Below are 27,204 nucleotides of genomic sequence, written 5' to 3' on the forward strand. Positions count from 1 at the left end.
TTTAGCAAACAGGGTGTCGACATACTCTGGTCAACAGTGTGGCAGTGCAGAGATCGTGGCACACGCTGGATCTCGGGCAGGGAAACCAGCCTACAGGGAAGGCTTACTGATCAGGGGCTGAAGGATTCATCATGTAGTGCACAAGAAAGGTCCGTGAGAGAAAGAAAGGTCCAGGTAGCAACCTTCTGGCAGAACAGGGTCATCAACATTGTGTGAGTTGCAGACTGCTTCAGAGTTCTAGATTCACACATTTTAAAGGACAGGTTTCCCAGATGGAGAAAACATGGTATTGATATGTTAGGAGTTCAGATTATTTCCAATTATTTCTTCTTTCTTTTCTGTCTATGAGAGGAATACTTTGACAACAGGGACTTACTCTAATTCTGTGTTTACATGATTTATGAAATATGGGAAAGTGCTAAACATGAAACATTTTTAGGTGGAACAGAATATTGGTGCAGCCCTAAACCATTCCACTCATCTAGCAAGACATCTGATTTTAAAAAAATAATTGTCAAAAACATTGTTTTAAAACAGCATATGATTAAACTATGTTTCACGTTTAAACTAGCCTCCAAGCTTTGAAATGCAGTACATTTCCTGTAAGCAGTGCTCTGTTGAGAACTTTGAATTCAAAGTAAAAAATGAAAACAGCTGTCTAATACAGCTTCTACTTCCCAAACAATTAAATTTTTAGAATTGCAGTAAGCATATCGAAAGCTTGTGGGGAAAAAATGATGAAATCATCACGCTTCGCATTGTAACGCCGATATAAAATGTATCCTGTCCCTGCACCCTGTACACAGTTGTTATATGTAAAGACAGGAGCGGAGAAAATTACCTGCTACAGAGCCAGGAATAGTATTACCTATACTCGTTTTGATGCGTCTCTAGTCAAGGATGAAATATATGACAGTTTGTTGCAGTCTTACTGGTGAAAACGAACGCTATTCGACTTCAATATTTAGGGTTTTACACTGTTTTTAACAACACGCGAATGCAATTTATGAAGAGACTATTTTATCTCTGTCGTGGTCACAGGGGTGGCGAGTTTCAGCGCAGGACCTCCTTTACAGTACGTTGCCATGACAACAGCCATGGATGGAGGAGCTTGCTGAGCTGAAGCAGGTGTCGGGACTGCGCATCGCTACAGAAAGCGCTGCATACAGTATGTTAGGACGCTGCAAGAACACCTACGCGATTGTATCATAGAATCCAATGTCTTCGGCAGACTTGGTTTGGTGAATTAGGATTATTTCTTACGGGGGAAATCAATCAGACGACACAATGGTTCACCACTCCGCGTCTATCCAGTCCTTCAAACAGCAAAAGGGTAGGTACTTCGATTCGGTGGCTTGCTTGATCGTTTCTGTCTTTAACGAATATCCAGTTAAACTGGTTAATGCATTGCAAAGGTCGCTAGTCCGAACATAGTTTTTACGAATCAAAGTGCACTCTTATGAGCTCGTGGTGTTAGTCGCACAGGGTTGCTTCACAACTATGACGCAGAGTTCAGTTTTACCGTGTATTCAACCGCACTTTTTTGGAATCACATTTTACAGTCGTGCAACGGTAGCCTAATTGATATTTAGGTGTATATAATTAGAAATGGTACCACCATGATTTAAGTTACATTACGAGTTATTCTTCCACTGCTGTCACGTAATGAATTAAATGTACAGCAGTCAGTGTATGGCTTATTCCCACATACTGTGTGTGGAAGATTAGAGCACATAGTTCCGCTGGTCAGAAACCCGCAGATTATGATATGTATATTTTATCCTCAAAGTGTTTTTAACGGCTAGGAAGCAATATATGAGCAATTTACAATCATTACGTGATAATGAGGGAAATGATGACTCTTTGGCATATACAGCTATTCCTATTGTCTTAAAATAACCCTTAACTTCCTGCAGATTTCATACTAATAAACTAATTGCTCCATAACATAGAAACATTGTAATAAACATTTGTGACAGTATTAGACAATAAGGCATTTAAATGGCATTTACAGTAAGTACACTGGAGTTCATATGCAGTTCTGGGGTTAATTTATAGACAGATTATTTTAAAATATCCTTGAGATTATAAATAGCCATGTGCAACATTGTGACCTTGGAAGTAAAAATGCATCACCTTCTCTGTAATTTAATGAGAATCACTAGTGATGTAATTAGTTTGCATGTGGCTACTATCACAAATTTGTGGAGACCAAGAACAATCATGTGAAGTTGCCACCTTTCTATTTTTAGTCATCCAGCAATCAGATTTTATAAGAAAAAAAAAATAAATTAAAAGAATAAACAATAAAAAAAAAAAAAATAATAATAATGTTTTGAGGGACACAAACCATATGTGCCATCCTGGATGAGAAACTTTCTGGAAGTTAAAATTGAATGCGTTTGTGTGATTACCCTGCCTAAGGAAGAAATTTGGGTGCAATCTGTATTTAGTTTTTCGGAGAGAAATAGCGACACTCAGCAGCTATTCTTTTGGTCAGCTCAGGTGCCTCTCTTTTTCCCAGCTGTCATATTTGGTCAAAATAGAGCTGAGCTGTTTCCTTTCAAAAACCTTAAAATGGAGGTGAAATATCACCTTCTTTATCCAATTACAGCCATGCCTGTGATGACATGCCAACACTAAGCACTGCAAGGAGCAAGCACGATAAAGAATATTTACAGGAGCATTAAGCTGCTTTCACCAGACAGCTTTCTATGGCTTTTATTGATTCTCCAATGTATTCCTAGCTCTCCAAAGAACATTAGTGCTACCCTAATGTGGATTTAATTTATGCCTCTGATGCCCATATCTGTTCAGATCTGACTCCTATCAGTAAAATGCAGGCTTTTGAGCTCAGTACAGTAATGAGTGCACCATCTGAGTGATAGATATACAGCATCACTTGCAGGTTACATTAATGAAGATTAATGTAAATACTGAATGTGTTTATTCTGCAATGTAATTAAGATGCAAGAGTGAACATTATGCTTGTTGGTTAATCCATTATAACCTTGCACTGCTAATTTCCTCACAATGTCACCATAATCATTATAGGGAATTTATATAATTGGCTGCTATAAGAACATTAGAAAATTACTGTCAAATATATGGAGATGTGAGTGAAACAAAACAGTTGTTAACAAGGACTTACTCAGTGATGCAGCGATTCAGGAATTCTGAATGACAAAATGTGATAAAACAAATAACAAAACCAGCAATGACAAACAACAGATAATACAAGTCACGTTCCAAATAAAACTAATTTGAAATTATGAAGAAACAAAAATATGGAATATTTCACAAAAAATTGATAAAATCAAATAAGAATGACAAGATAAGAGATATCGGACTACTGAGATATCGGACAGCTACTTACTGTACACAACTGACACAATTCTGCTTTTGTCAAATTCCAAAGCTGTATACGACTATTAAAGAAAACATAGTTAAGTGGTGAATATTGAGGTTTTTAATGTATACCACATTATACAGGTAACTAGAGATTGTTGTTGGCATACCATAGCATGTAGATGTTAGGTTAGTGTTCTTTTATTTCACAGTTTAGTAAATCATACTGTAGAATGATTCTAGCTTTTTTGTATGCATAATCTGATCAGATGGACCATTTAAATTCCTGTCATTCTTGATACAGAGTATCTGGAGTGAAATTTATGGACAGATTAGACTGTATGATGTAGGATAGATCTATTTTTGATGAAGTGGAGCAGGTTTGCAATTGTGATGACTTTTGAGATGCAGACTGCAATGTTACCGCCCACATTTCATCGCTGGAAAGCTGTCAACGTCTCACTAGGTCATCACTTGCCACGTTAACAGCCACAATAACCGGATATTTTGGCTGTTTTACAAACAGGATGTTTGGAAAGGTCTCCTGTAATACAGATTGATGAGCTGGAGGGGTGACAGAACGGTGGTGTGAAGGTTGCCCCCGCGCTGACATCCGCTCCAGAGTGCAGTGTTGAGACAGCTGAGGTGACGTGCTCTTCCGTGCAGTGTGAATCTGATAATGGGCCACGGGAATCTTTGAACATGCGACACTCCCACGGTTGCATGCCAGCCACCTGTCTGCTTATGTAATCAGACAGATGGTATGATAGATTTGTGCATCAGCTGGGTAATGGATGGGGTGAAAGGCAGATTGATAGGTACAAATCAGATACATTCTCAATGCTTATTTGTATTTGTGTGGCTGCATGGACATGGGCCTGCTCTGCATTTTGTGTTTAATCCCAGTAATGAAGGTCATGGTATATTAAATATATCACAGCAAAAACAAGAACAAAAACAACATAATGACAGAGCAGACATTATTGCAGTCAATAGGCATTGACAGGAAAAATGCTTCAGATAAAATGCCTCGCAATTATCCTCATGAGCAATTCAGTATAACTACCTCATACTAGACTGAAAATAGATCCTAAAAATAATCCATAAATGAATCATAATATATGGTGCTTTCATGGTATCATGCAATGAATCTTAAGAGCAACATTAACTTGCATCACACTACCCCACTTATTGTGACAAAAATGTACAGTAATTAAAATATATTATGCATTGTTTGCATCTGACGTGTCCTCAGCATTACAAGTGCCTTTATGTCTCTCTGAGAAATCACTTGATTGGTAAGCATATATGATTATGTTGATTAATATGTTCTTATTTTTTAACCTTATGTGAAGAAGGTTGGACTAACCCACAGCCAAGGAGCTGTCTCTACTTGAGCATTGCAGGGCTCTGCCCTTTGCTTGCCCTGTGTATTCAAATAGTCAGACTGTATTATTTTTTTTTTTTTTGTATTGACATCTTAACCATCAGCCAACACTTAGTCCCTCAAAAAAATACCAACAGTGATCCTATAGCTGTTGAATAAATTATGGAATAGAAAGGAATGCAAGGAAAATGGAGATTACTTAATGGGATTTAGATGCCAGATGAAGGACGATTAAAAAGGTTTTCATGCAATGTTCATACAATTCAGTAGGAGTAATCACTGTTGTTTTAAATGTGTATTTAGGTTATCCTACCGTATTTATCATTGAATGAAGCTTTTTAAGGGTTTTTTCTGACACCTTTTTAAGGAGCACTCATCCTAGTATGCCAGAGGCCATAGTGGTCTTGAAAGGTTTCTCTTCCCTGAAGATGCTGTATGGGGAACATTCTTGAGACAGCTTTCAGTCCACAATTCTTAACCTTCCTTTTTTCTGCAGTGCTACATCAGTGCAAACATTTGGCATGCCTTGCTACACTCTATGCCCTTTTTTGTTGGTTACAGTTGGATGTCTGTTTATTCAAAGCTTTGCCTAGGCCTGCAAGCTTTTGCTGGATAGTTTCTGTTTGTGCTGTCAGCCTGCAGGAGTTTTCTACTGCAGGCTCATAGCCAGGCGAGAAGTACAGCTGGGCCTGTGTCTTTGTTTATGACTGAATTCATCCAGAACAAAAAATTCAATTAACACTGGGATGGTTATGTTCCATGTGGTGCTATTCTGAAGGCATCGGTATTTTTGGGGGCACTTTAATCTTGAGCGCACTGACCGAGGAGAAGGCTTTTCGGAAATCTCTTGTATGATGGGAGATGAGTGCTTGTCGCACTGAAATCACACGTAATCAGGAGCAAAAGCAGGTAGTCTTAGAGAGAGTAGTGCTGAAAGAGATGGAGAGCGAGAGACAGCTGGATAATCTCCTTATGTGATGCAATAAGCAAGCTTCTGCCAGAATTGTGTATTATTGACCCGAACCCTGAAAACCTCAGTTAACATGCAATCTGTTCCAAAGGCTTGCTCACAGCTGGGTTGCTAAGCGGTGTGTTACGGACAGATGACCATGCACCAATGACCTTCACAGCAGTCAATGACAGAGATTAGATGGGAGATGTCCAAGTTAACTGAACCCTCTTGCACTATGTCCCCTTTTCCAAGCCTGGTCCCAGAAGGCTTCATCTCAGGAGGTTTGACAGGTTAAAGTGATTCAGTTAAGCCATTCTGTTATGTCATGATTTGTTGAATCAAGGGGTTAAGGGCTTTATTAAAACTAATACCTACTGCAAGACATGGTGGTCCTGCAGGACTGTGTTTGAGTAAATATGAGTCCATTTTGTTTATAATAGGTTCATTGAATCAATTGAAAGCAAACAGTTGTTAATTAAACATATCATGCAAATTCAGTCTCAATACATTGAATCAGTTAAGTAGATAGAATTTGAAGTAGTATAGGTTAGCTTAGTTTAAGTCCTCAGAGGATGGCTCCTGATAAAACATGATGAATAACATTAAATGAGGAAGATACCCGATCAAAACTCAGAATTGAGCAGGCACATGGGCCAGTGTCCAGATGAGGGTCATCTACGTAGGTCATTCTAGATATGTACATTAGAAGGAGAAATAAGTAATGGTGATAATAAAAGAAGCCATCCTAAGTCCCAGACAGAAGGTCCTTTGTGTTTTCTCAATTCTCAAAAAGAAGCTGGTATGTTGGACTATAATGTAATACGAAAAATTATGTTAGGAACTTGTCACATCTAGTGAGAATAGAGAATCTATGTCATAAATTCTCATGGTTACACTACTGAACAATGAAATAAGGCAACTATCCCATGGCAACAATGTCAAATTACGTATGCCTGAAAATATGATGGACATTTATTTTACATACCTGTAATCTTTGAATTCACAGGATACTGTCATGGACACTAATAGTCCTAATTGTATGTGGCTTCCTATAGGTATGTTTGTTGTTATTTATGAATGAAACAGCACTGTTGACTCACATACAATTTTGAGGCTGTAGAGTAGAGAGAAATTGCATTCTCTGTTGAGATTCAGTTATTATACATGTATATTGTTTATTGTGAAATAATGGAGGCTATTCATAAAATACGTAGTTATTTCTTATTTCAACTTTCTTTATTATGAAGTATTTATGCACATAAAAGTTTATTCTCAACCAAAAACATGCACTGCTGCAGAGATGTAACGATATTTGAGATATTATACTATAGAAGATATTACAGATATACTATTTCTAGTATTTTTTTATTATGCTCCTGTTCAAGTTCATGTCACAAGAAAAACAGAGGAGAAGCATAGGTACAGAATAAGTGTCATATCATTGATCAAGAATCATACAAAAACAGTGTAATAAAGCTATGATCATACAACAGTAACTGCTTTTTAAATGCATGCATGGTGTTAAAATTATAACAAAGCAATGTTACCTTATATATACACAGTAACAAGGCTCTTTCAAAGGGCTTTATGGTATGGTGTTACAATGTTTCAGGGGCTGAGGTGGTGCATTTTGGACTTTGAGACCATTTGCCACAATCATCTTTCAAGGCTGAATTTTACTTTACAGCTGATTATGATAATCCAGTTATCTTTCCAATGAAAATTCACTGCATGTCAAATATACTTTCAGTAATGAAATATTTATCAAGACATTTATTTGTTAATGTCTTGTATATGTATATGAATTATGGAATCACTTAAATGATAATTATTTTTAATTAATGTTTATGCAGCCCAGTCCATTCACAAAAATCACATTCATCCTGGACGTTTTTTGATTCTGTAAAGCAGACTTACGAATGACTGGATAAAATGGATGTTCATTTTGAATGACTGTTCTTACGTACAAACTTCTGATTTGTTTGTAAATGTCCTTAAAGCTAAATTGAGCTAAATCCTTCAAGCAGGCAATAACACATTTTTACATGTACAGCATTTTTATACAGTTATTGGTAAAACAAAAAATATACACGGTCACTGTCCCAATGGTTGGCACCACCTCAGTTATATAGGTGACTTGGTAGTTTGCATTTGATTTCTGTCTCTATTCTTCATGACACTCTTATTTTTTTAGAATCTTACACAGTGTAAACTTTGGGATGCCCTCAGCTGCATCTCTTTGGATAATTTGAAAAGGCATGGGAAGAACCCTCCATTTATCATCATCAGAGAGCAGCTTTCTTTCGCCTTGTATGTCATCTGGCATCTGGGCTAAATTGTGTGACATTTCCAGTTCTATTCAAATTCTGAGCTATTTTCACACATAATAATTTAACATTATATTTAAACAGTGTTAGAATAGGACTGACTCTCTCCTGATGAATAGAAATGAAATGTTTTTGGATAGCAGTCTTGACATTCAAAGATGGTGATTTTATTTGTTTCTTGTGAGACAGAGCTTGTAACTTTGATTAAGCCTAGAATGAAACAAACTTTCTGAAGACGTTTTTCAAGTGTTACCTTGCTAGACAGCCATTAAAAGCAAACAAATGGTTGTCCACATATTAGCATTCGTAGTTGAAGCAGTTTATTGTTAAAGGCAAGAAAGACAGCCAGCAATGAGTAACCCAAATGTGACATTAATAGGGCTTTGACCAAGTACCAGAGTGAGTGGGTGGTGAGAAACAAACAGATTATTCTAATATTGTTGAGGATCCTGTAAGATCCTCACTGGGTCCATTAAGCAATGCTCTCTCTCCAGGAGTGCCTTACTTGCCCAGAATAATGTTCTCTGCAGTCCAGAAGGGTTAGGTGTAGAACTATCCAAGGTCACGGAGAGGTCAGGGTTCAGCTGGTAGCTAAGAGAAGGAGACACAGAGCTTCATTCAGGATCAGATCTCTGTGAAGCATGAAGCAAAGGTGGAGAAGGAGCAGAAGGGCTGTGTGACATCAGCCAGTATAACAGTGAAACCTAAAATAACCTGAAATAACAGAACTGATTTATCTCAGGGAGTGAAGATAAATGGGTCAAGTGCTGATCCCTTGGGTAACTCCTGGTTGAAGAGTTGAGATTGAGCCTCTCCAGGTGATCTGGTAGAAATCATTTGAGGAGTAGAAGTTGATAATGGTCATACAGAAAACTCTCAAGACAACCAAGGTTGACAGCAGGATCAGGTGGTTACCTGTGTTGAACTCCACAACAGGAGATTCTTGTTTCTGATATTTGCGTCTCTGATCTGTTTCCTACTTTTTGAGAAAATGACAAGGGGGAAGAGTACATATTTCAAAATATTTCAAATATTCATTGTAATATTCAAGTGCAAGTTTAGTCGCATTGCTAAAGGCACAGACACTTGGAATGCAATCTAAAACTCAGTGCTGGGGAAAAAAGAAAACACTGTTGTCATAGAGACTCCTTCACCTCAATGAGAAGATGTACAATGAGCAGACGTCATTTCTATTGTATAAACCCATTCAGAAAAAAAAAGCAGAGAAAGAAAATGCAATACAGCAATATGACATTATTATCAGGCTCCATGGAGAATTAGAGGGTCAAATAATTTATCACGTGGCAAGATATCACTGCTGCTAAGGTTTGACCTTAGCCATTAAAATGAGCACAACACCAGCCCCATTGCTGATTTAAGTAGGTAATTACTTATGGGAGTCAAGAAGATTCAAAAGCAGTGTGGCCTGCACTGCTACCGGCCCGTCTGATTAAACTGAGAATAAAATGACTAACTTCTACTCTGATTTGCAGCACCTGTGAAATCATTGCTCAACGTTAAAAAGGAAATCAACGTCTCTTGTGGTGCTGCGTTTTACATTAGAGAAATGTATGAAGCTTTTTATCACTGTTAGCAGTGGAGGAAATATTGATCTGGGTCCAAGGTCTCATGGCCATATGGCCTCATGGCTCCCTGGTGGGGAGTTTTCTTTGTATGGTATGCAAGATGTTTTGTCCGATTTGGAGTAGATAAAATGTAGTTTTATATATGGATTTCAGAATACAGTAGTGAAGACGCACTTTGACAATCATGTATAAGGTTAGGTTCTCTCCCTAGACCTGGCTGACAGTAGGGCTTATGTGTTGACCATATCTGAGTCCAGACACTGAATTTTCGCTGATAAAATGCATCATAGTAAGCTTCTCTTTTGTGAATTCATGTCTATGTATGAGCTTACATTAACAGTTTCCTTACCTCTTCTGGGGTGTATTCTCTTTTGCATGCACAGATACATGCATTCATGTGCACACACACACACACACACACATACACAGACACAAAATCATTTATTTATGTGTGAGTATCTCTGGACAGCGGGAAATAGAACAATCAATGCTGAGCACACATTTAAGGTCTGGACTGAAAGTGAAGCTAGAATTACAAGCATGACAAATAATGACTTGCAAACAAAGTCAAACACCTCCCTCATTCTGTTGTGTTTGTGAGGTGTCAAGGATCCCTGTGAGGTTCCCTCCGAACTCAGGCGTCTTGTGAGAACAACCGGTCTGTGTCACTCTGCAGTTTCTCACATTTTTTGGCTCTCCGAGGCAATTGTGTGCATGTTATTTTAGTTTGTTTGTTTCATTTGTTTTCTGGCATTATCAAACACCCTTCAGACTTCTGTTTGCATGCCGTGTTGAAAATCAGGTCCCATCACGTGAATTGATGTGCTTTTTAGTTGCTGAAATGTGACAACAAATCTAATTTAAATAGTATCCCTTTCAATCAAATGAAAAGGAGTCTGGCTTATTTTTCCTTTTTTTTAAAAAAAACTTGAGAACCAAAAAGTAATCACTTTGACAGATTGTGGTATGGGCTACAGGAAACAGGCAGCTTAGAAAGCAGAGAAAAGCAGCATGCACTAACCAAGGTACTATGCAGGGCCTGACATTTCCACCCACCAGCTCCCCACCCACCCCCAACCTGCAGCCCAAACATTGACGGGACATGATGGATGGCTCCAATCACCGCATGCAATTTCTCCCTCCTCTGAGGATCACGCAGCTCAGGAAGGCAGTGCAATTATGAAACAGGGATGGACTTATGCTTACATAATCTGTTTGCAGCTGCTTTCAGTGATTTAGAAACAGTGTCCTGAAACAATGCCATGTTTTTGTTTTTTTTTTTCATTGAAGCATTTGGGGGCTCTAGTGTTTTGCTGACAATTTGTGTTGCAGACATACTCACTGTCAGTGAAAGCCAGTGGTTCTCAATTTTTTTTTGATCAATTGCATCTCCCCAGCCCTCACTACTCAAACCAGATACAAATCTTTTTTGGGCTTCACTTGGTTACTGAAAGAGGGTTGGTGGTATTGCTGTCTCTGTTAGTGCTTCTCTCTGAGGTGAAGAGGCATACACACTTGCACAGATACATTAGACAGTTTCTTCTCAGTGGGACCTGAAAAAAATGTAATGTTTAAACATTCATGAGTGAATCCAATGATTGTGTATGGAGGATTACAGCAGAGTGACTAAGGAGAAGGAAGGTGGATTTCACCCTCTTGGTTACATATTGTAAAAAGGCGTATGGGTTCTGGTTTTTTGGTCTTGAGCTTGTTAATGCATTTATTCGCGAGCTACATATGCTACCTAATTGTTAGTCAAGATGTAATTGTACTATAGGTCAAACTTTGGCAGCACAGCTGTAGAGTACAAAACAAGGCATGGAATAAAAATTCTGAATTCCATTTTGAAAATAACGATAACAAGCATCCAGACATATCCTCTTACACATCGGTTTCCTGCCAGAAATCACCAGACATTCACAAATGTTTGGCAATAAATTAGCATAAAAATTTTGAATGGTCACATTCCATGTGGCCTCCCCCTGGCTGAGTGACACTGAACAGGCTGAGAGATATTGAGGTAGGGAATTCAGGTACGGCTGGAGGAAATAACTTTATGACTATACGATAACAATAACTGGAGCCCCCACACAGTCTTAATAGAGTGGACCAGTATTACTTTGGCAGCCTTTAATTTGTATTTTAAGAGAGTTAAGTATAATGATTAGACCAGAAAACAAAAACTGTACTAGTCTGTGAACAAAAGGATCTTACTATGACAAAATGTACTCTTGAGATGATGAAAAAACACAGGAAAAATATTAATTTAGCATGAGCAGAAAATTTGCAGAACTGCTTGCAAATTTAAGGTATGCTGTCACTTTGACACCTAATGAAGGGGATAGTTATGCTTTGGGTGAATAGGTTATCCTAGAGCATACCCCTCTTTAAGGTAGAACAGAGATCACAGCAAACTGAAGTGAAATTACGATGTAACAGATGCAAACAATCAAGGTATTTACACTTAACAAGTGAAGAAAAATAAACCACAAACATATGCTTCTTGTTACTCCCCAAATGTCTGCATCACTATCTGTGTAAAAGGTTTTTTTTTTTTTTTTTTTTTGACATGTCTGGACCGACATGTAAAGTTTTGGATCATTTAAGGTAGGGGTTACAGAATTTCCCTTTCACAACATGTGATTTTAAGCATCTGTGACAAAAGAAAACAAACAGTAAAAATGATCACGTTGTTAAATAAAATATGCGAAAATCAGTTTCAGTTAACCCAAAAACATCTTTAATTGCAGGTAAGTTTAAGCAAGTACAATTATGTAGATGGGTTCACCTGGCCCTGTCAGTATATTAAGTACTATAACATACCAGTTTCAGAAGAGCCACTGTGTCTGCTGGCCCTCCCTCCAGCCAGGCACTTAACCAGCTGATTTTAAAATGATTATCTTGATTGAACCAATTAAGTTTCCCTCACCACTTCTGAGCATTTTAGTGGTGTAAAGAGAGCTGGAATATCTAATGGATTGTGGTCCTCCAGGAACTGAGTAAACTGAGATTGAGTAAACCTAGATATTTCTGGCTATACAGTCTGCTATTTTTTAAAGAACAGGCTTTTTAGAGATGAGTGGTTTTGATGTTAATATAACAGTACATTTTACTGTTGTCTCTTTTTAAGACAGGTAGTTATTACTGTTTCAAACAGATGGAGCAACCACTTACCAGAGAAACAAATGTTTCAGTTTGTCATTGGACCGAAAAGTATGTTACAAAATGGTGAGGCTCAAAAGAATAAAACTTCAGTGAGCTAAAGAGTTTGTATAGATAGTTTGTGACTGTTGGGCCTTTATCAGTATAACATACAAATATTGCATCAATCCCAAAATAACATACAACTAACATGGAGTCTGATAATCAAATGCCATTGGGATAATCAGTCCCATTTGGACTTACTGGGTTAGGAGTAGTGTGATGCACCAAGAATCCTGACAGCTTGTTGCACACCTGATTGCTGTTGTGATACTCAACTTGGGATCATTTTAAATTCAGCTTCTGTTTCCTCTCATTCTCCAGTTAAGACTTAAAAAGTACATTAAGATACTCAAATGGAAACATTGTCTGTTTTCATTTATGTGAACTAAAAATCTCAGTTGGACCAATTTAACACTTTTACACTTGTGTCAGTGTTGGTTGTTTAAAGCGTGCTCAGAAATGGCAACTGCTAACAGCTTCTGAAAACGAAAGACTAAATGTTCTTAATTAAATGTATTGTCACTTATTGTCAGTTACTAAACTTCCAGTTAATGATATGAAGCTACTATTATTAGCTAATATTTTGTCATTTTCACCAAGTGTGGGCTCGTCAGTGTTCTTTCAAGAAAGACTTAATTCTTTTCTCCTTACTAACAACCATATTTATAGTCATCATTTATCTCACACTTTCCAATTCCAATGGGACAGAGAGAGAAAGTCACCATGTTTTAAGACATTAAAGGCGTGCAGCCCCACCCCCATCCCTCCCCTGAGATACGCCTGCCCTATTTTCATGGCACAAATGAGACTCTGCTTGAGAGCTGAGCTGTTTTTGTAGGCAAAAGTAGAAGGTGGCTGACAGAAATGGTCACTGTAAGTCCTCAGATTCTTTTTAAAACCTAGATGACTCTCTGCATTCAGTAAATAAATTATCTCCACAGTGTAGTGTGCAGCCACTTAAAACTGTGATTCTAATCACTTTATTTCCCATCTTGCATATAATCCAGTAATAAAATGTCTGCTTTCTGAAGCAAGTATTGCTGTTCTTACACCAATTGCCTGAAAGGGGAAGTAAATCAACCTGAAAGCTGAAGTCAGGAATTCTGAATTGCTGTGGGCAATGGGTGTCGACATCGCTGTGGGATGTCAGTTTTAAATGTAGCGTGCCAGCTATCAAAGATGAATACTTTTGATGGGGTTTAAGGTCCCATTGGAGGCTTACATTGAATTGTGTGGATGCTGAAACAGTTTGTTAAAGCAGTGTCCTAGATTGTAGATTTATGGAGTGATTTCAGGCCACTTTCACATTAAAGATCAGCTGATATCAGTTTGTCAGAGCTGATACTGATGTTTTAGAGAACAGCAGGCCAAGGACAAATATATCAACTAGTATTAGACTCTGATAAAAATAAGCCATATCTGGCCTCTAATAATTGCTTTTTGCTTTTCAGCCTTCTGTTAGCAATAAAAAAAACAAAGCTGAATATCTTGGGGATGCACAATGTAGCATTCCCGCATTGATAAAATGCTGCTTGTTGAAAAAAACTTACATGTATTTAGGAACATAATTTGAAAGGAATAACCACAATTTTAAAAGAAATGCAATAAAAATAAATAATGAAATAATAATATAAATGAGAATAAATGACTGACATGATGGAAAATGGAACACCTGTCACACCTGTCACACCAGTCGAAAATTAGCTTGGTTGTATCAGTGGAGAATGTATGAGGTTCCATTTTAATGTGAGTGAGCTCACAAAAACTGTCTCCAGCAGCAAATACAAGAAATGAGATGAGTAGCGAAGGAAAATGATAGTGGTGCTAATGTAAACACCCAATGGATTGTTGCAGTTTTGGATAATAAATCAGAATACAGATTGCACTTTAAATGTCCAATGTGTCAGTGATTCAGAAAGAGCAGAGTATTACCATAAATGACAGTCTAGCTAATGTCCAGTGGTCCCAGCACACTAGATATCAGTGGCTAGACATAATGTAAAAGGAAGGAAGTTCAGATGATGCAGAAGATGAAGCGCGAATGAACTGGGAGTGAAACTTACAGTTGCTTGCCAGGGTAGATATAGCCTTCTGCTAACTGTGCAACCAGTTCAGGCAGGAGGCGTCTGCACATGCAGAAGACCTAAGTGCCCACGATGGCTGTTCTAGCAAAACCTTAAAATGTTTTGGCCCTGCTGTTACATAAACTTGTACCAGTACCTGTAGTATTTCCCACAATGGTCTATATGCCAAAGCAGGCAGCAAACTTGCAATTGCGTTTAATGAACAGATGTAGCTCTAGTTCATGTTTTATCATTTGTATGAAAAAGTGTATATGACTAGTTTAGGAGAGATTTATTGGTTTCACTAATTCAAATATCTTACTGTATATGAGACCTCATCTACACCGTCAAAATATTTAATACATCAGTCATTGTACAGATGGAGGGAGTGAAAAAAACAGCACGTGCATGAAGGTAATCCCATTACTCTGAGTAATCAACTCGAAAATAAAATGTGCAATTACTTTTTTTTTTTTAACTGAACTCTGTGTGCTCTCAGGCACATTGTCCTGTAGAGCGTGGTCACTGCAAATCAGTGCATTAGATAATGAAAGGGATAAAAGCTGGATAATCGTGATCTCCCATTGGCCTTCTTCATCAGCAGGGGTTCCAAAATAGCAGGTTCTTTTTGCATAATTTCCCATGCCTTATTGCACAGGCTTGCTTTCCTCATGTGTGGCACTGAGACAGTCAGCAGCAGCTCTCTGAAGCTTTTCTGAAGTCCATCCACTGGATTAAAACAAAAAAAAAAACACCACCATCACCATCCCACCCCACACGCCAACCCCCCGTCCGTCTGCACTGTCTGTGCCATACACACGCAAACCCTTTAATCTCAAATGGCAAGACCCTTTCCATCAGTAAGCGGCTCGCGGGGAAATCCAGATGCTACATCAGAATCTTCCCTACGGATGAACCTGCTTCTTGGTTAGCATTGAAAAACAGGGGGCACAGCTGAGGAAAGCGTTTGGGCATCCCTGCCACACTGTCCATGCTGAGGAGGACACCAGGGGTCTCCAGCTGCTTTCTCTCTGTCAACTTTACCCACTATCGCTCTCTCTCTGTCTCCCCCATATCACTACTTATTCTTTCTGCGTCTCTCTCTATGACTCTCTCTCTCTGGATTAACTGTCCCTGATAAACCAGTCTCAGCCAGCTCACAAACCCACAGCAAGATTAAAGACTGGATTGAACATCAGATGAACCACTTGTATATTTATATACTTCTAACAAGGCAGTACCTTGTGGACATAAGGCATGGTCAGCCTGGTGGAACATGACTAAAATCAGCAAATGAGTCTTTAGGTTGAATATATAAGATTCAGATATAATGGTTTTAGCTTTACATAATGACACAGTGCATGATGTCTGGCTTTTCCAATGGGATTCAATGAACGGTACTAGATCCTCTAAACTATATAAAAATTTAACCTTCTCATATAAATTTAAGTCACTTATTGCAGTAGAAGGACATATCAAGAAAGTCAACTGGTAACCGATAAATGCTTTTGAGGTATGCTGAACTGAGTCCTTGAAGCTGACACTGCAGCAGGGTTCACATTGTCAGCTGCTGTGAACTACTACCACACACAAATCTATGAAGAAAGGGGAGCAACAGGTGAAGAGGATGGTTAATTTCTCTTATTACAGTGATGAAAGAATAAGTCCTGTGGGTTGGTTGTGTCACATACGTGTGTGCAACAGAGAATCACTTATCAAGACTGCAAGGATTTGGCAATATACTTAATGGGAACCTCGCAAACTAGCAAAGTACTTAGGTTTACATTTGAGTGACTGAGATTTCCCATTGAAAAGCAATTAAACCTTGGCAACAAGTCAGGGGGCTGATTTTATGACTTTGAATATCCTTTATCCTGGATTTATGACACAGTAATATACAGCATGTATTGGCTTTTAGTGGATTGTGGTTTCAACATGGCAAGTTTACGCCTCTCAGAATAACTCTGGTCAGACAGCATGAGTAATGGGCGCCTGCACAAATGCAATTTATACAGCACGTAAGTGCATTTCCTCAGCAATGGCAGTGGACTCTTGCCAAATGCAGGACAACAAGAGGCTTTCCCAGCAGTCACAATCAAGCACGTGCTGTGATTGCATTTGTACCCAAACAGCTGGCAGCTTTTTAAATCCTGAAGCAAGCCGAGAAATCCAATTTTAACAACATTCAGAATCAGTAATGTTGGGTGGAGGGAAAAAGGAACTTGTTAAACATAATAACAATAATAATTAGTATTCATGCTCTACCTTGCTTAGAAATTCCACACATTTATTTCATTTGCAGACCATGACAAAGATATGGTTACTGCTATCTTATCAGAATAGTGCCTTTGCGGCAATTGGTTATAGTATGCTAAAAAAGAAGGAGTCTGTTAAGTCTGAAATTTGTGGAAGAAGATAGAAAAAGATAAAAGTTCTCAGAATTACTTTGTGTAGGGAAAATTAAAGCATAATTGTGGGGTATGCATATGTAAAATTTTAAAGGTGTATCACATGTAATACCAAGACTTTCAGTGCCTACAACAATATAACAATTAAGATTTCCCCTACTTGCACGATCTCCTGGCTCTCTCTCCTCACAAGTAACTTGCATCAAATGCAGGTGATAGCTGATGGTGATGTCAGAAAAAGCTCCCCTTTTTTTAATCCATCATTAGGTCCTACAAACCAGCCAGGTCACTCCGTGTTATAACTGCCTGGTTATCCCCCTCCTTTGTAACTACACATCCCAGTGACTATGTCTATATTCTCTGGCCGCAATGTTTCCCACAATAGTCCAGACAGCAGAGCTGCTGGTACCGTCTGCTGCAGACTAATAACCCACTGCTTCCCTCTGTGTTTATGCATTAGTTATCTCAACCCATACTATACATATATATATATATATACAGCACATTTGAGAAACACAAGTAGTGCCTACTGTGTAGTGTTACAAATGTTAACTTTTTCATGTGACTCTTTGGCATTTTATACTTATACAACACTGCCTGCATAACATGAACATATGAATAATTGTGACATTTAAAGGAGCTGGCATTTTAAATGGCTGTTTTGTAATTTAATTGACCTTTATGTTTGGCAAAAAAGAACACAGGAAATGCTTTATTTCAAATATGCTTTTGCATTTACTTTGTATTACGGCATGGTTTCTTTTAGCTTTGCAATACCGTTCTCACATGTGATGAAATGGGTGTTCCATTTTAATTATTTTGTCCAGTGAAGAGAGTTCAATTTAATATGACATTTTTATGATATGAGAATACAAGCATACAAGGGTAGACCATCCACTTTTCAGGTACACATGAATGGATCTCAATTCACAATATGTTGAAACTTACAAGCTTGTAAAGGGTGCATTAGTGAATGTGCAAATTTTTGGTCAGCACCTATATGATATGTAACATAGAACAAAACAATCAAAACACAATCATCACAATCACAACATGTTTTAAGTAATATTTAAGTAATAAGTCAATGTTTCACGTTATCTGTGTCTTGTCTCTTATTTTCTACTTTGTTGAGCTCTTTTGGTTGTTTTGGAATAAACCATCCCGAATAATCCCTTTACATGACAGCATTAGCAACATAATGAATGGTTGACTTGATAGGAGCATAATACTTTGATACCGTGCAGATAAGCTTTGTGGTCCAGGTGCTGCAGATGATAAGACGGGAGGAAATGCTGCATTTGGCAGCACTGCCTGGGAAAGGTAGAATCGACATGGAAACCAGCCAAGTTGCTGAATAACCGAGATAAGGTAGAAGTCGTGGAGTGTCACAATTCTGCTGTTCAGCAGTGGTAATACCATGTTGTATAACAGACACTACTACCCAGGGTGACTTACAACACATGACTAAATAATGAATGCAAAGTCAATAATAGAGTATAGATGCAAGTAGCGCCCTATGGGGGCCTATGACAAAATGGCCATGACTAAAACAATGGTGAATCTCGATGACTAAATAAGTAAATAAATAAATAATCATGGAAAACCCCAAAACAGGAGACTATACTCATCAGTGCTTTAGTTGTGTAATAGTAGTGACAAGAACATAGGTATGCTGTTGCACATGTGGGATGTGAGCTTGGAACGTTCCTCATCACAGCATTTGATGTACTGATCCTCTGGGGGAAAGTGAGGACATTAATCTTTGTGATCATCTTTATTTCCCTGCTGATGGATTGTTTTTTGTTTTTGTTTTTTTTTCCTCGTTATCCCATTTCATTTTCTGTGGTTTAAAAGCACACAAAAGGTCAGACTGACCCTCCTATTTGCTGTGTTAGGACTGAAACATCACACTGGTGTCCTTATATGAAAGGTTGCAGAATGTATAGTTCTAGGTCGTGTTGACCCGTTTTACTCTAAGCCTGGCAACCTTTAAATAGCATTGTCCTGATCTGCACAAACAAAACAATGCATATTTTTGGGTACCTTAAGACAATGACATCACAGATTTTGAAAAGTTTGTCAATAAGCCAGTAATGACCAACAAGCCTTCTAGGCATAATTCAAAGTAGCATAACCGTACTGTTGAATATGTTTGCCTTGGATACTTTATCCTCTGAATTGTGTCAGTATGTATGATTCTGTGAGTGTGATTTGACAAAATCCTTCAGTTATAGAACATGAACTTTGTAAAAATTTCTAGCAGTCTAATTAAGATATTTGTGATTGTTAACTCATACTGAAGAAAATACATTTATTTTTGTTTGCTGCAGAGTTTCTAAGAATGTCATCAAACAAAAAAAAATGTCCCTTATGTACAGCTTAAGTGTATTGTCACAAATACGATGCATTTGCACGGGATCAGGGTGGGACTTCTTAAACCATAACATTAATGAGATGAACCTGTGCTGATCCTGTTCTCTCGATAATCGTTTTACACATTTGCTTGTTGTGGTTTAGATAAACCCCTCCTAATGCAATACTTAGAAAGTGCCTGGGCTCTTATTTCTGTGAAAAATACAATGCTGTCATATAATTAATTTAAATGTGAGGGCACAGGCTTTTTTTTTTTTTTCTTTTTCTAACATTTGATCCTGCAACCACCCACCTTGCCTCTAGCAATAAATAAATGTATAAAGGTGATATTATCATCTGTTCTTATATTACTCACAGCAATAATAGTCCATTATTGTATATAAGTACCATCTATATAGAAAGCAACATTAAAATATTTACTGTTTGTTTGGATTGCAGGATATTCCTGGCTTCAGGTAAGGTGTGCAAATAATGAGACACTAAGTTTACACAATGCTCATTTAACATTTTGGCAATTTTTATTTTTGTAAATTCTGTACAGTTTGTGTATAAATAATGTATGATGACTAACAACAGTCTGCTTGGCATGGTATTTCAAGCATGTTTTTTACTATAATACTCCCTCAAACACATGCCTGTCAGATCAGCTAGCTGGCCGTACAAATCTGTTTTGACATTTTAAGCAGTGGTTCAGTTGATATTTGTCATTTTTCAACATTACTAACCAGTTGTCATTGATACTGACAGGGCAATACTGACAGTATCTAGTTTGTTAGAAATGGCTAGAAGCTACAGCTGACTTGCTGACCTGCAGTCAGGCTGGACTGTCGGTATTTAATGAGTCAACATAATTTTTCGGTAGGACAGAAAAATTCATTATCCAGCATATTTTAGACAGGTACACACACAGGAATGCACTGAAACTTTTGCCTATAGCTAAACAGTATTACCAGACCAACAAATTATGTGACATTGTATTTTAAAACTCATACCTTTTCACACTTGTGCCCTATGGATTCAAGAGTTTCAGATAAGCGCTACATCTGTATGTATTTTGTCAGGAGCATTGTCCTGGTGAAACTGTATTTTTTGTGGTCTGACAGTTCAAAATCATTTATTGCAAAAAAAAAAAAAAGTATCTTTCTGCTGTCTTAAGTTACCTCAGACATTTCTGTCTTACATTATGCCCTCCACAACATCATAATGGCAGCCTTGATTCCATACAAATTCATTGATTGCTTCCACTTCAGAATATCTTGCATCCAATGTTTATCAAAGGAAGCAGAATCTATCTGGATTCCTAACACTCCCTTGTAAGGATATGCTTACAGAGCACAATCCTCATTCAGGAAAAAAATCTTTGCCTCTGGCATAGCCGATCTGTTTGTAATATGAAACGTTGGCTAAATAATCTGTAGCATGTGCTGGCTGTAAATGCAAACCACAGCTGGCCTTTTGGAGTTTAATGTACTAGGTCCCAGCAGTTTCAGCAGCTGATTTCCTTTATCTCATCATGCTTTACATCAGCCACTGATATCCCTGGCAGTGAAATTACAGCTCAGTTTTGACCTTTGACCCCACACATGTTGCCCTGTTGACCCCAATTGTGCATGTGTTCTATGATATTTCAAACTCAGTGTCATGCCTTACTGCTTAATGTATTAGCTATATTAGCTCAATCCTTGTACATGTACAGCAGTTTTAAAATATAACATATCATTTTAATAAAAAAGATATTATTACAAACCGCTGATGAAATATGGATGATGAAGGATGGAAGCAGTTGACAAAATGGCGATTGGTGGTGGTATGGTATGATTACAAGTCTTTGTGGGAGCTGTTTTGGAAAGTGACACAGCAGAGTCATTAATGCAGAAGGGACTGCAAAGCTATGGAACAGACCCTTGAATGAAGTTGGCTTCCTTGTGAATAAGAAGACCGTGGGGAATAAATACTTTACATGCAATGCAGTTGTAAGAAAAAACCAGGATCTTGCTCATTCAAAACCTGTAGCTCTTTATTTAAATGCTATAGCTTCTCACATAGGAATGAAAACTATCAATATTAAAAATCAGCAATAAATAACATATCGTAAATATAAACATGTGGAGTGGGCTGGAGTGCACATGTATTAAAGCATCATTAAGAGTCAGTAACCATTCTTCTGCACAGATAAATGGGGAGTGGTATCACAATCATCAGCATACTTATTGTACAATTTAATATAATTTGAGGACTGACTAGTGCCTTTCCTCTTTCCTGGAAGCAGACAGAGGCTGCAGCTTGACTCACCGGTTTCACTCTGGCACTTAGGCATGATGCACAGTCCCTGTGGATTCCTCAGATCGTGAAGCCTGAACCCAAGCTGAAGTGCCTGACTGCAAATTGAGAACCACAAGGATAAAAATAGAGATAACCATGGCCTTTCTAATCAATTAAACATGGCCTAACTGCCTTGTGCAGAGATCCCCTACAAATGAATGAGTTGTGGTAATGTGGCAAATAACCGTCATCAACACTAGCAATAAGAAAGGGACAACATCAGGAGCTGCAGTGTATGTAAATAAAAGCAACCTCCCACCAACATGGTATCTTTATGAAGGCAGTGAAATGTAACCTGAGTGCTTTCTTTTTCTTAGCATGTATGTACATACTGTATCTAGTTTCAGGTTCAATATTCCATTTGAATTTTTAGGTAGGAAGTGGGCTTTTTTACAGATCAACAATTTGTGCACATGTAGCGGAGCTGAAGTGATTAGCTCGTGTGAGTCCTGCGTAAAGCCTTAGGTAGCGGGTAGCAGGTAGCCGAGTGGTTGCAGCGGCTACGTCACTCCCCCTGAGACCTGGTTAAGTAGCGTTGTCGCCGACAGGCTAACGGCAATTTGCCTTTAGCTCAACTGGCAACGACGCTGGCTTTAAGGGGTTGGCAGCGAGCAGTAAGAACCTCGGTTCGAAACTCGCTCGCTCGCCGACCCACCCGTTACATTGGTGCCGTGACTCGGATCACTGGCTAAAGCACAGCTTGGCCGCCAGTGGTCGCTGAGGAGTCAGAGGAGGTCAAAGGGGGGTGAGTGTAGCGGAGCTGAAGTGATTAGCTCGTGTGAGTCCTGCGTAAAGCCTTAGGTAGCGGGTAGCAGGTAGCCGAGTGGTTGCAGCGGCTACGTCACTCCCCCTGAGACCTGGTTAAGTAGCGTTGTCGCCGACAGGCTAACGGCAATTTGCCTTTAGCTCAACTGGCAACGACGCTGGCTTTAAGGGGTTGGCAGCGAGCAGTAAGAACCTCGGTTCGAAACTCGCTCGCTCGCCGACCCACCCGTTACACACACACATCACAACCAAAGCTGAATTCAGTAATGGCCATTGTCAGTGATGTCCCTCACTCATACAGTGCCTTACTTTTGTCATATTGCAGTGCACAATTTTTATGAAATCTTCCCAGAATCAAGAGTGTAAATAGCAACTGGGCAGCACTGTAAGTGGCATTAGCATGATCCAATTGAAATTGTCAACCCCCTTTTGTAAAGAAGCACTTAGCCTTCCTATCTCTTTAAAGCCAACCACAGTTGTTTTCACATATGACACTAAGTACAAAGACAACAGACCAATTGAAGTTCCCTTTGAAGCAAAGGTGCATTAGTAAACACCATCTTTATCTGCTTCTCACCAAATGAGCTCCAAAATAGCAATAGATAGCCAGTACACAGAACACTCTATTCTCCCTCAAGGAATCGGTTGCGCCCTGGGAAATGCTGTAACATTTTTGGTGAGATATACAGCATATGAGTCCTGTTTGATATTTTTCTAAACTGCAGTTTAAATATGGAACACTGTACCACATTTTTGTGGGACAGCAATGTTGTGTGGTGGTAGGGAGCAGGGCTCACAACCAAAAGGTTTCTGGTTCAATTCCCTGCTAGAGCACTGCTGTTTTACCCTTAGGCAAAGTACTTAACCCACAATTGCCTTAGTAAATATCCAGCTGGATAAATGGATAAAATTGTAACCTACTGTATGTAAGTTGCTGTGGATAAGAGCATCTGTTAAATGACAGTAATGTAATATAATAAGCACAGTGTCATGATCTTTATAGTCTGAAATGATAGTCTCTGTGAGAGGTGTGATGCTGTTCTCTTTCCCACCATCTGCCCAGGTATGCACACCAGTATCAGTGAGATCCTCAAAGAGAAGAGTTTGAAGCCATCACGTCGGAGTCTGCCCTGCCTGGCCCAGAGTCGAACACACCCACAGAACCTCAACCATATCCTGTCTGTGCCTCTGAACCCTGAACCCTCTTCTAAGCCTCGCAGCGCCAGCCCTTCCTGCACTGACATCTCCCACCAGACAGGTCAGGTTTCATCTTTAGCCTCTTAAATGACCCATGGGAGAAAGTCATTATCCCTGGTGTGGTCTTGGCCAATGACAGTACATATTTATGTGTCTCTAGTTTTTTTTTCTGATTTTTGTATGATTGATTTAAAATTCTCTGGGTTGTGGGGGTGGTGTGCTAGTCAATCAATTTGAGAAGCTTCAGAAACATATATGTGTGGCCTCATATTTTGATGACTGTCCTTGGACAGGTTAGTTATTGACCCATTCAACATTAATACTACTTTCATTTTCCAATCCACTGAACCTTCTCCTCTCATCTGGGGAGCATATATCAACAGCACTTGAATGACACATTTATGCTGAGAGTGTGGTATACTAGGGCTCATGTAAAACAGGAGCGAATCAGAGGTAGTTGCTTAGTAGTCCTTTCCTGGAGAAGTGTTTTTGCAAACAAAATCTGTAGCAAATGGATTATGGGAAAGAGGTACTGTAGTCCATGCTCCTCATGTTTGATGATGAGAGGCATTTGTTTTCCTACAATAAATCCATGATTGTGCTACTGTTAAAATACTGTTAAAATGAAAGTTTTTAGTCAAAATAAAATAGGCTAAAGCTAGAGTTATTGCTAATAAACAGATTTTTTAACACCAACAACATATTGTTAAAAACGCTACAAGGTCATTTGTAATTTCACACAATTGAACTGTTCAGTCTATTACACTGTAAACATGAGGGATGCAACCAGTCTGTTAATCGACTGTCACTTACTTTTTTACTTGAGTTCATTTTCCAGTACAACCACAACTCACTGATTACAGCCACAACATTCTGACCTTAGCGTAGACTAAGGTTAGAGGAGGACACCTCATATGCACCGTTATGCCGGGAGGACTATAGGTGCCCATTTGACCAACAGGGGTCACTAATGTGCAATTGAGCAGACTAAACCCCTTTAAATCCTCCAATAAATCCCTCAGCAGAAAAAAGCCAATTTCCACCACTATGGACTGTGGGTCCTCATCTGCTGATGTCCCCCACAGCTGGGATCAAACACAGCCCATAGTGCTCAATCTTGTGCTTGCAAATACTTTTATCAGTTGAGCCACATGGGAGACTGTTGAAACACCCTATTTTGATAAATACAGTGTTGTTATGTTGTAATATATTTGCAAAATACATTTTCTTTATGCTTGTTTGAAGCATAATGACAGAGCTTGTGTTAGCCTATGAAGCACAGAAACAAACCTAAATTGATAGTTTTAGAAATATTTATACATCAAGTAAGCTACATTTGTTTTTGTTTGTTGCTGCCATTTTTTATCTCATGTGCTATGTTGATTAATGTGATTGACATCCAAAACAGATCCAGTGTGTCAACCATTGATTTGTCTTGCAGTGGTATCCCTTTAAATGTTAGTGGCTTTTCTTTTTTCACCGTCAACCTGGGATTCAATTAAAATTGTGAAACTGTAGTTTTTTTTTCATCTTTGAAGGCTGCCCTAATGAGAACGAGGGATAATCTGGCAGCATTTAGATGAGACTGTAAATCCGTATGGAGTCATTAGAAGACTTCCAGTTAAGGTACTATTTGGAATTTACCCTCTAGAAGCCACCCTGGGTCATGATTGGGCAGCACTCTGTGGTATTGTCAAAAGGAATGAAGCATTGTCCCTTCTTATCTGATATCAAACAGTAGAATGTTTTATTAGTGAATGTTCACTGCCCTTTGAAGGTCCACCAGTTTATCTGCTTTGTCCAAACTATCCTGTTCCATTCCCCTGTGCTCCAGGATTGATATTGACTGTTTGATGCTGTCTGAATTAACATGCTCATCTTTTATTTACAAGTGTATAATTCAGTTTTTCAGTCAATTCCCAGCTCATTTCGGAAGCCAAGAAGATTTAGCATTGATTGCAACACAGCGAAAACCTATTGATGTTTTGATCAGAAGCTAAATCTTTGTTTTTCAATGTTTTATGAAGTCAGACTGCATTAGACAACTTCAACAAGCTTCAGTAAATTAATTCTTCCCAGACAATTTAGTGTAATCTTGTTCCTAGAATCAATTATGTAATCAGCTGGACTTACACTGAATCTAAAGTAAATCGTTCTGAAGTCTTTGAGCATCTTAATGATACTTGGTTCTTCCCTGGTTTGGATACAGCAGGTTGTTTGGAAACATATTAGTAGAAATACCTCATTAGTTATCCTCATTTATTTGGAAACAAAACAACATGTGCATGATTATAACCATGTGATTCCAATAAACAGCCCAAATTATATGCAGAGTGCGTTTGAGCATGGCACATAATCACTGTAATTATGGGGAACCATCCATTCAAACTGGTGATTTAGCCCAATCTTTTCAGCTTACTGAATTCCCTAAAATGGGCAAAGCCTTAACAGTATTTATTTAGTGAAATCATTCTTAAGTACTTCAGAAGACTGGCAGCTATTTGGTGGGGATGTGTTCGTTTTTGATAAAAGAAGGGCAGTCGGACAGTTTCACATTCCAGCTCCATTTTAATACATATACGCAATCTGCTCATATTTATTTGGCAGACGTTCTTCCCCAGAGCAATTAAAAAGGGTCATCATGGCAATACACAATGAATGCTTATCACACAAGCAACAAAAATGTTGGTACACTTTAGCCATTAACACAGGGAATGCAATTGGAGCAATTCATGTGATAATTTGATTTTATGGTATGTTCTCAGGGCCCAAAAACATTAGGTCATTTTCTGATTTTGCGATATTGTCACATTTTATCTCATGCCTAGGAATGAGCCGTGCTCCTGACTGCCAGGGAGGGCATTACTCAAATTTGAACTGATTTGTGATTTGTTGTGGAACCCACTGAATAAATCTGAGAAGAAGTGAAACATTGGCTCAGTTTGGGAGTATAAACACTTACCAGCCTACAGGCAAGCCTTCGTCTTGCAGTGTCAGGTTCATGTGCCTAGTCTGCGCAGTGTGAGGGAGGAATGGCTCTCTCCCCAGGAGGAAAAAGTGCCATTAGAGCACCTGTACACACCAGATTGGTGGATTGATCTGTGCCTGAATAAGACCCCAAAACAGGAACTGTGGGAGAAGAATCTAGAATGATCAAGGGGTTAAAACGATTTGGGTCCCAGCCAAACGATTGTACTATTAAGGACCATCATTCTGAAAAGAGTCCTTGTTAACAACATAATTTGTGCTTAATGAGCTCTTTTGCAGATAAA

General features: G+C 38.6%; 1 protein-coding gene across 1 annotated transcript in view; it reads left to right on the forward strand.

Moving 5' to 3' along the window:
• The first annotated feature begins 1,098 nt into the window (after positions 1–1,098).
• ano3 (anoctamin 3) overlaps positions 1,099–27,204 on the forward strand; it is a 65,576-nt gene continuing 39,470 nt past the window's right edge. The window contains exons 1-2 of the mRNA XM_036543176.1: positions 1,099–1,333; positions 23,799–23,993. Of these exons, the coding sequence (XP_036399069.1) occupies positions 1,288–1,333; positions 23,799–23,993 (241 nt within the window). The 5' untranslated portion in view covers positions 1,099–1,287. The remainder of the gene's footprint in view (positions 1,334–23,798; positions 23,994–27,204) is intronic.

This window comes from Megalops cyprinoides, chromosome 13, assembly GCF_013368585.1.
Source record: "Megalops cyprinoides isolate fMegCyp1 chromosome 13, fMegCyp1.pri, whole genome shotgun sequence".
Classification (NCBI taxonomy): Eukaryota; Metazoa; Chordata; class Actinopteri; order Elopiformes; family Megalopidae; genus Megalops; species Megalops cyprinoides.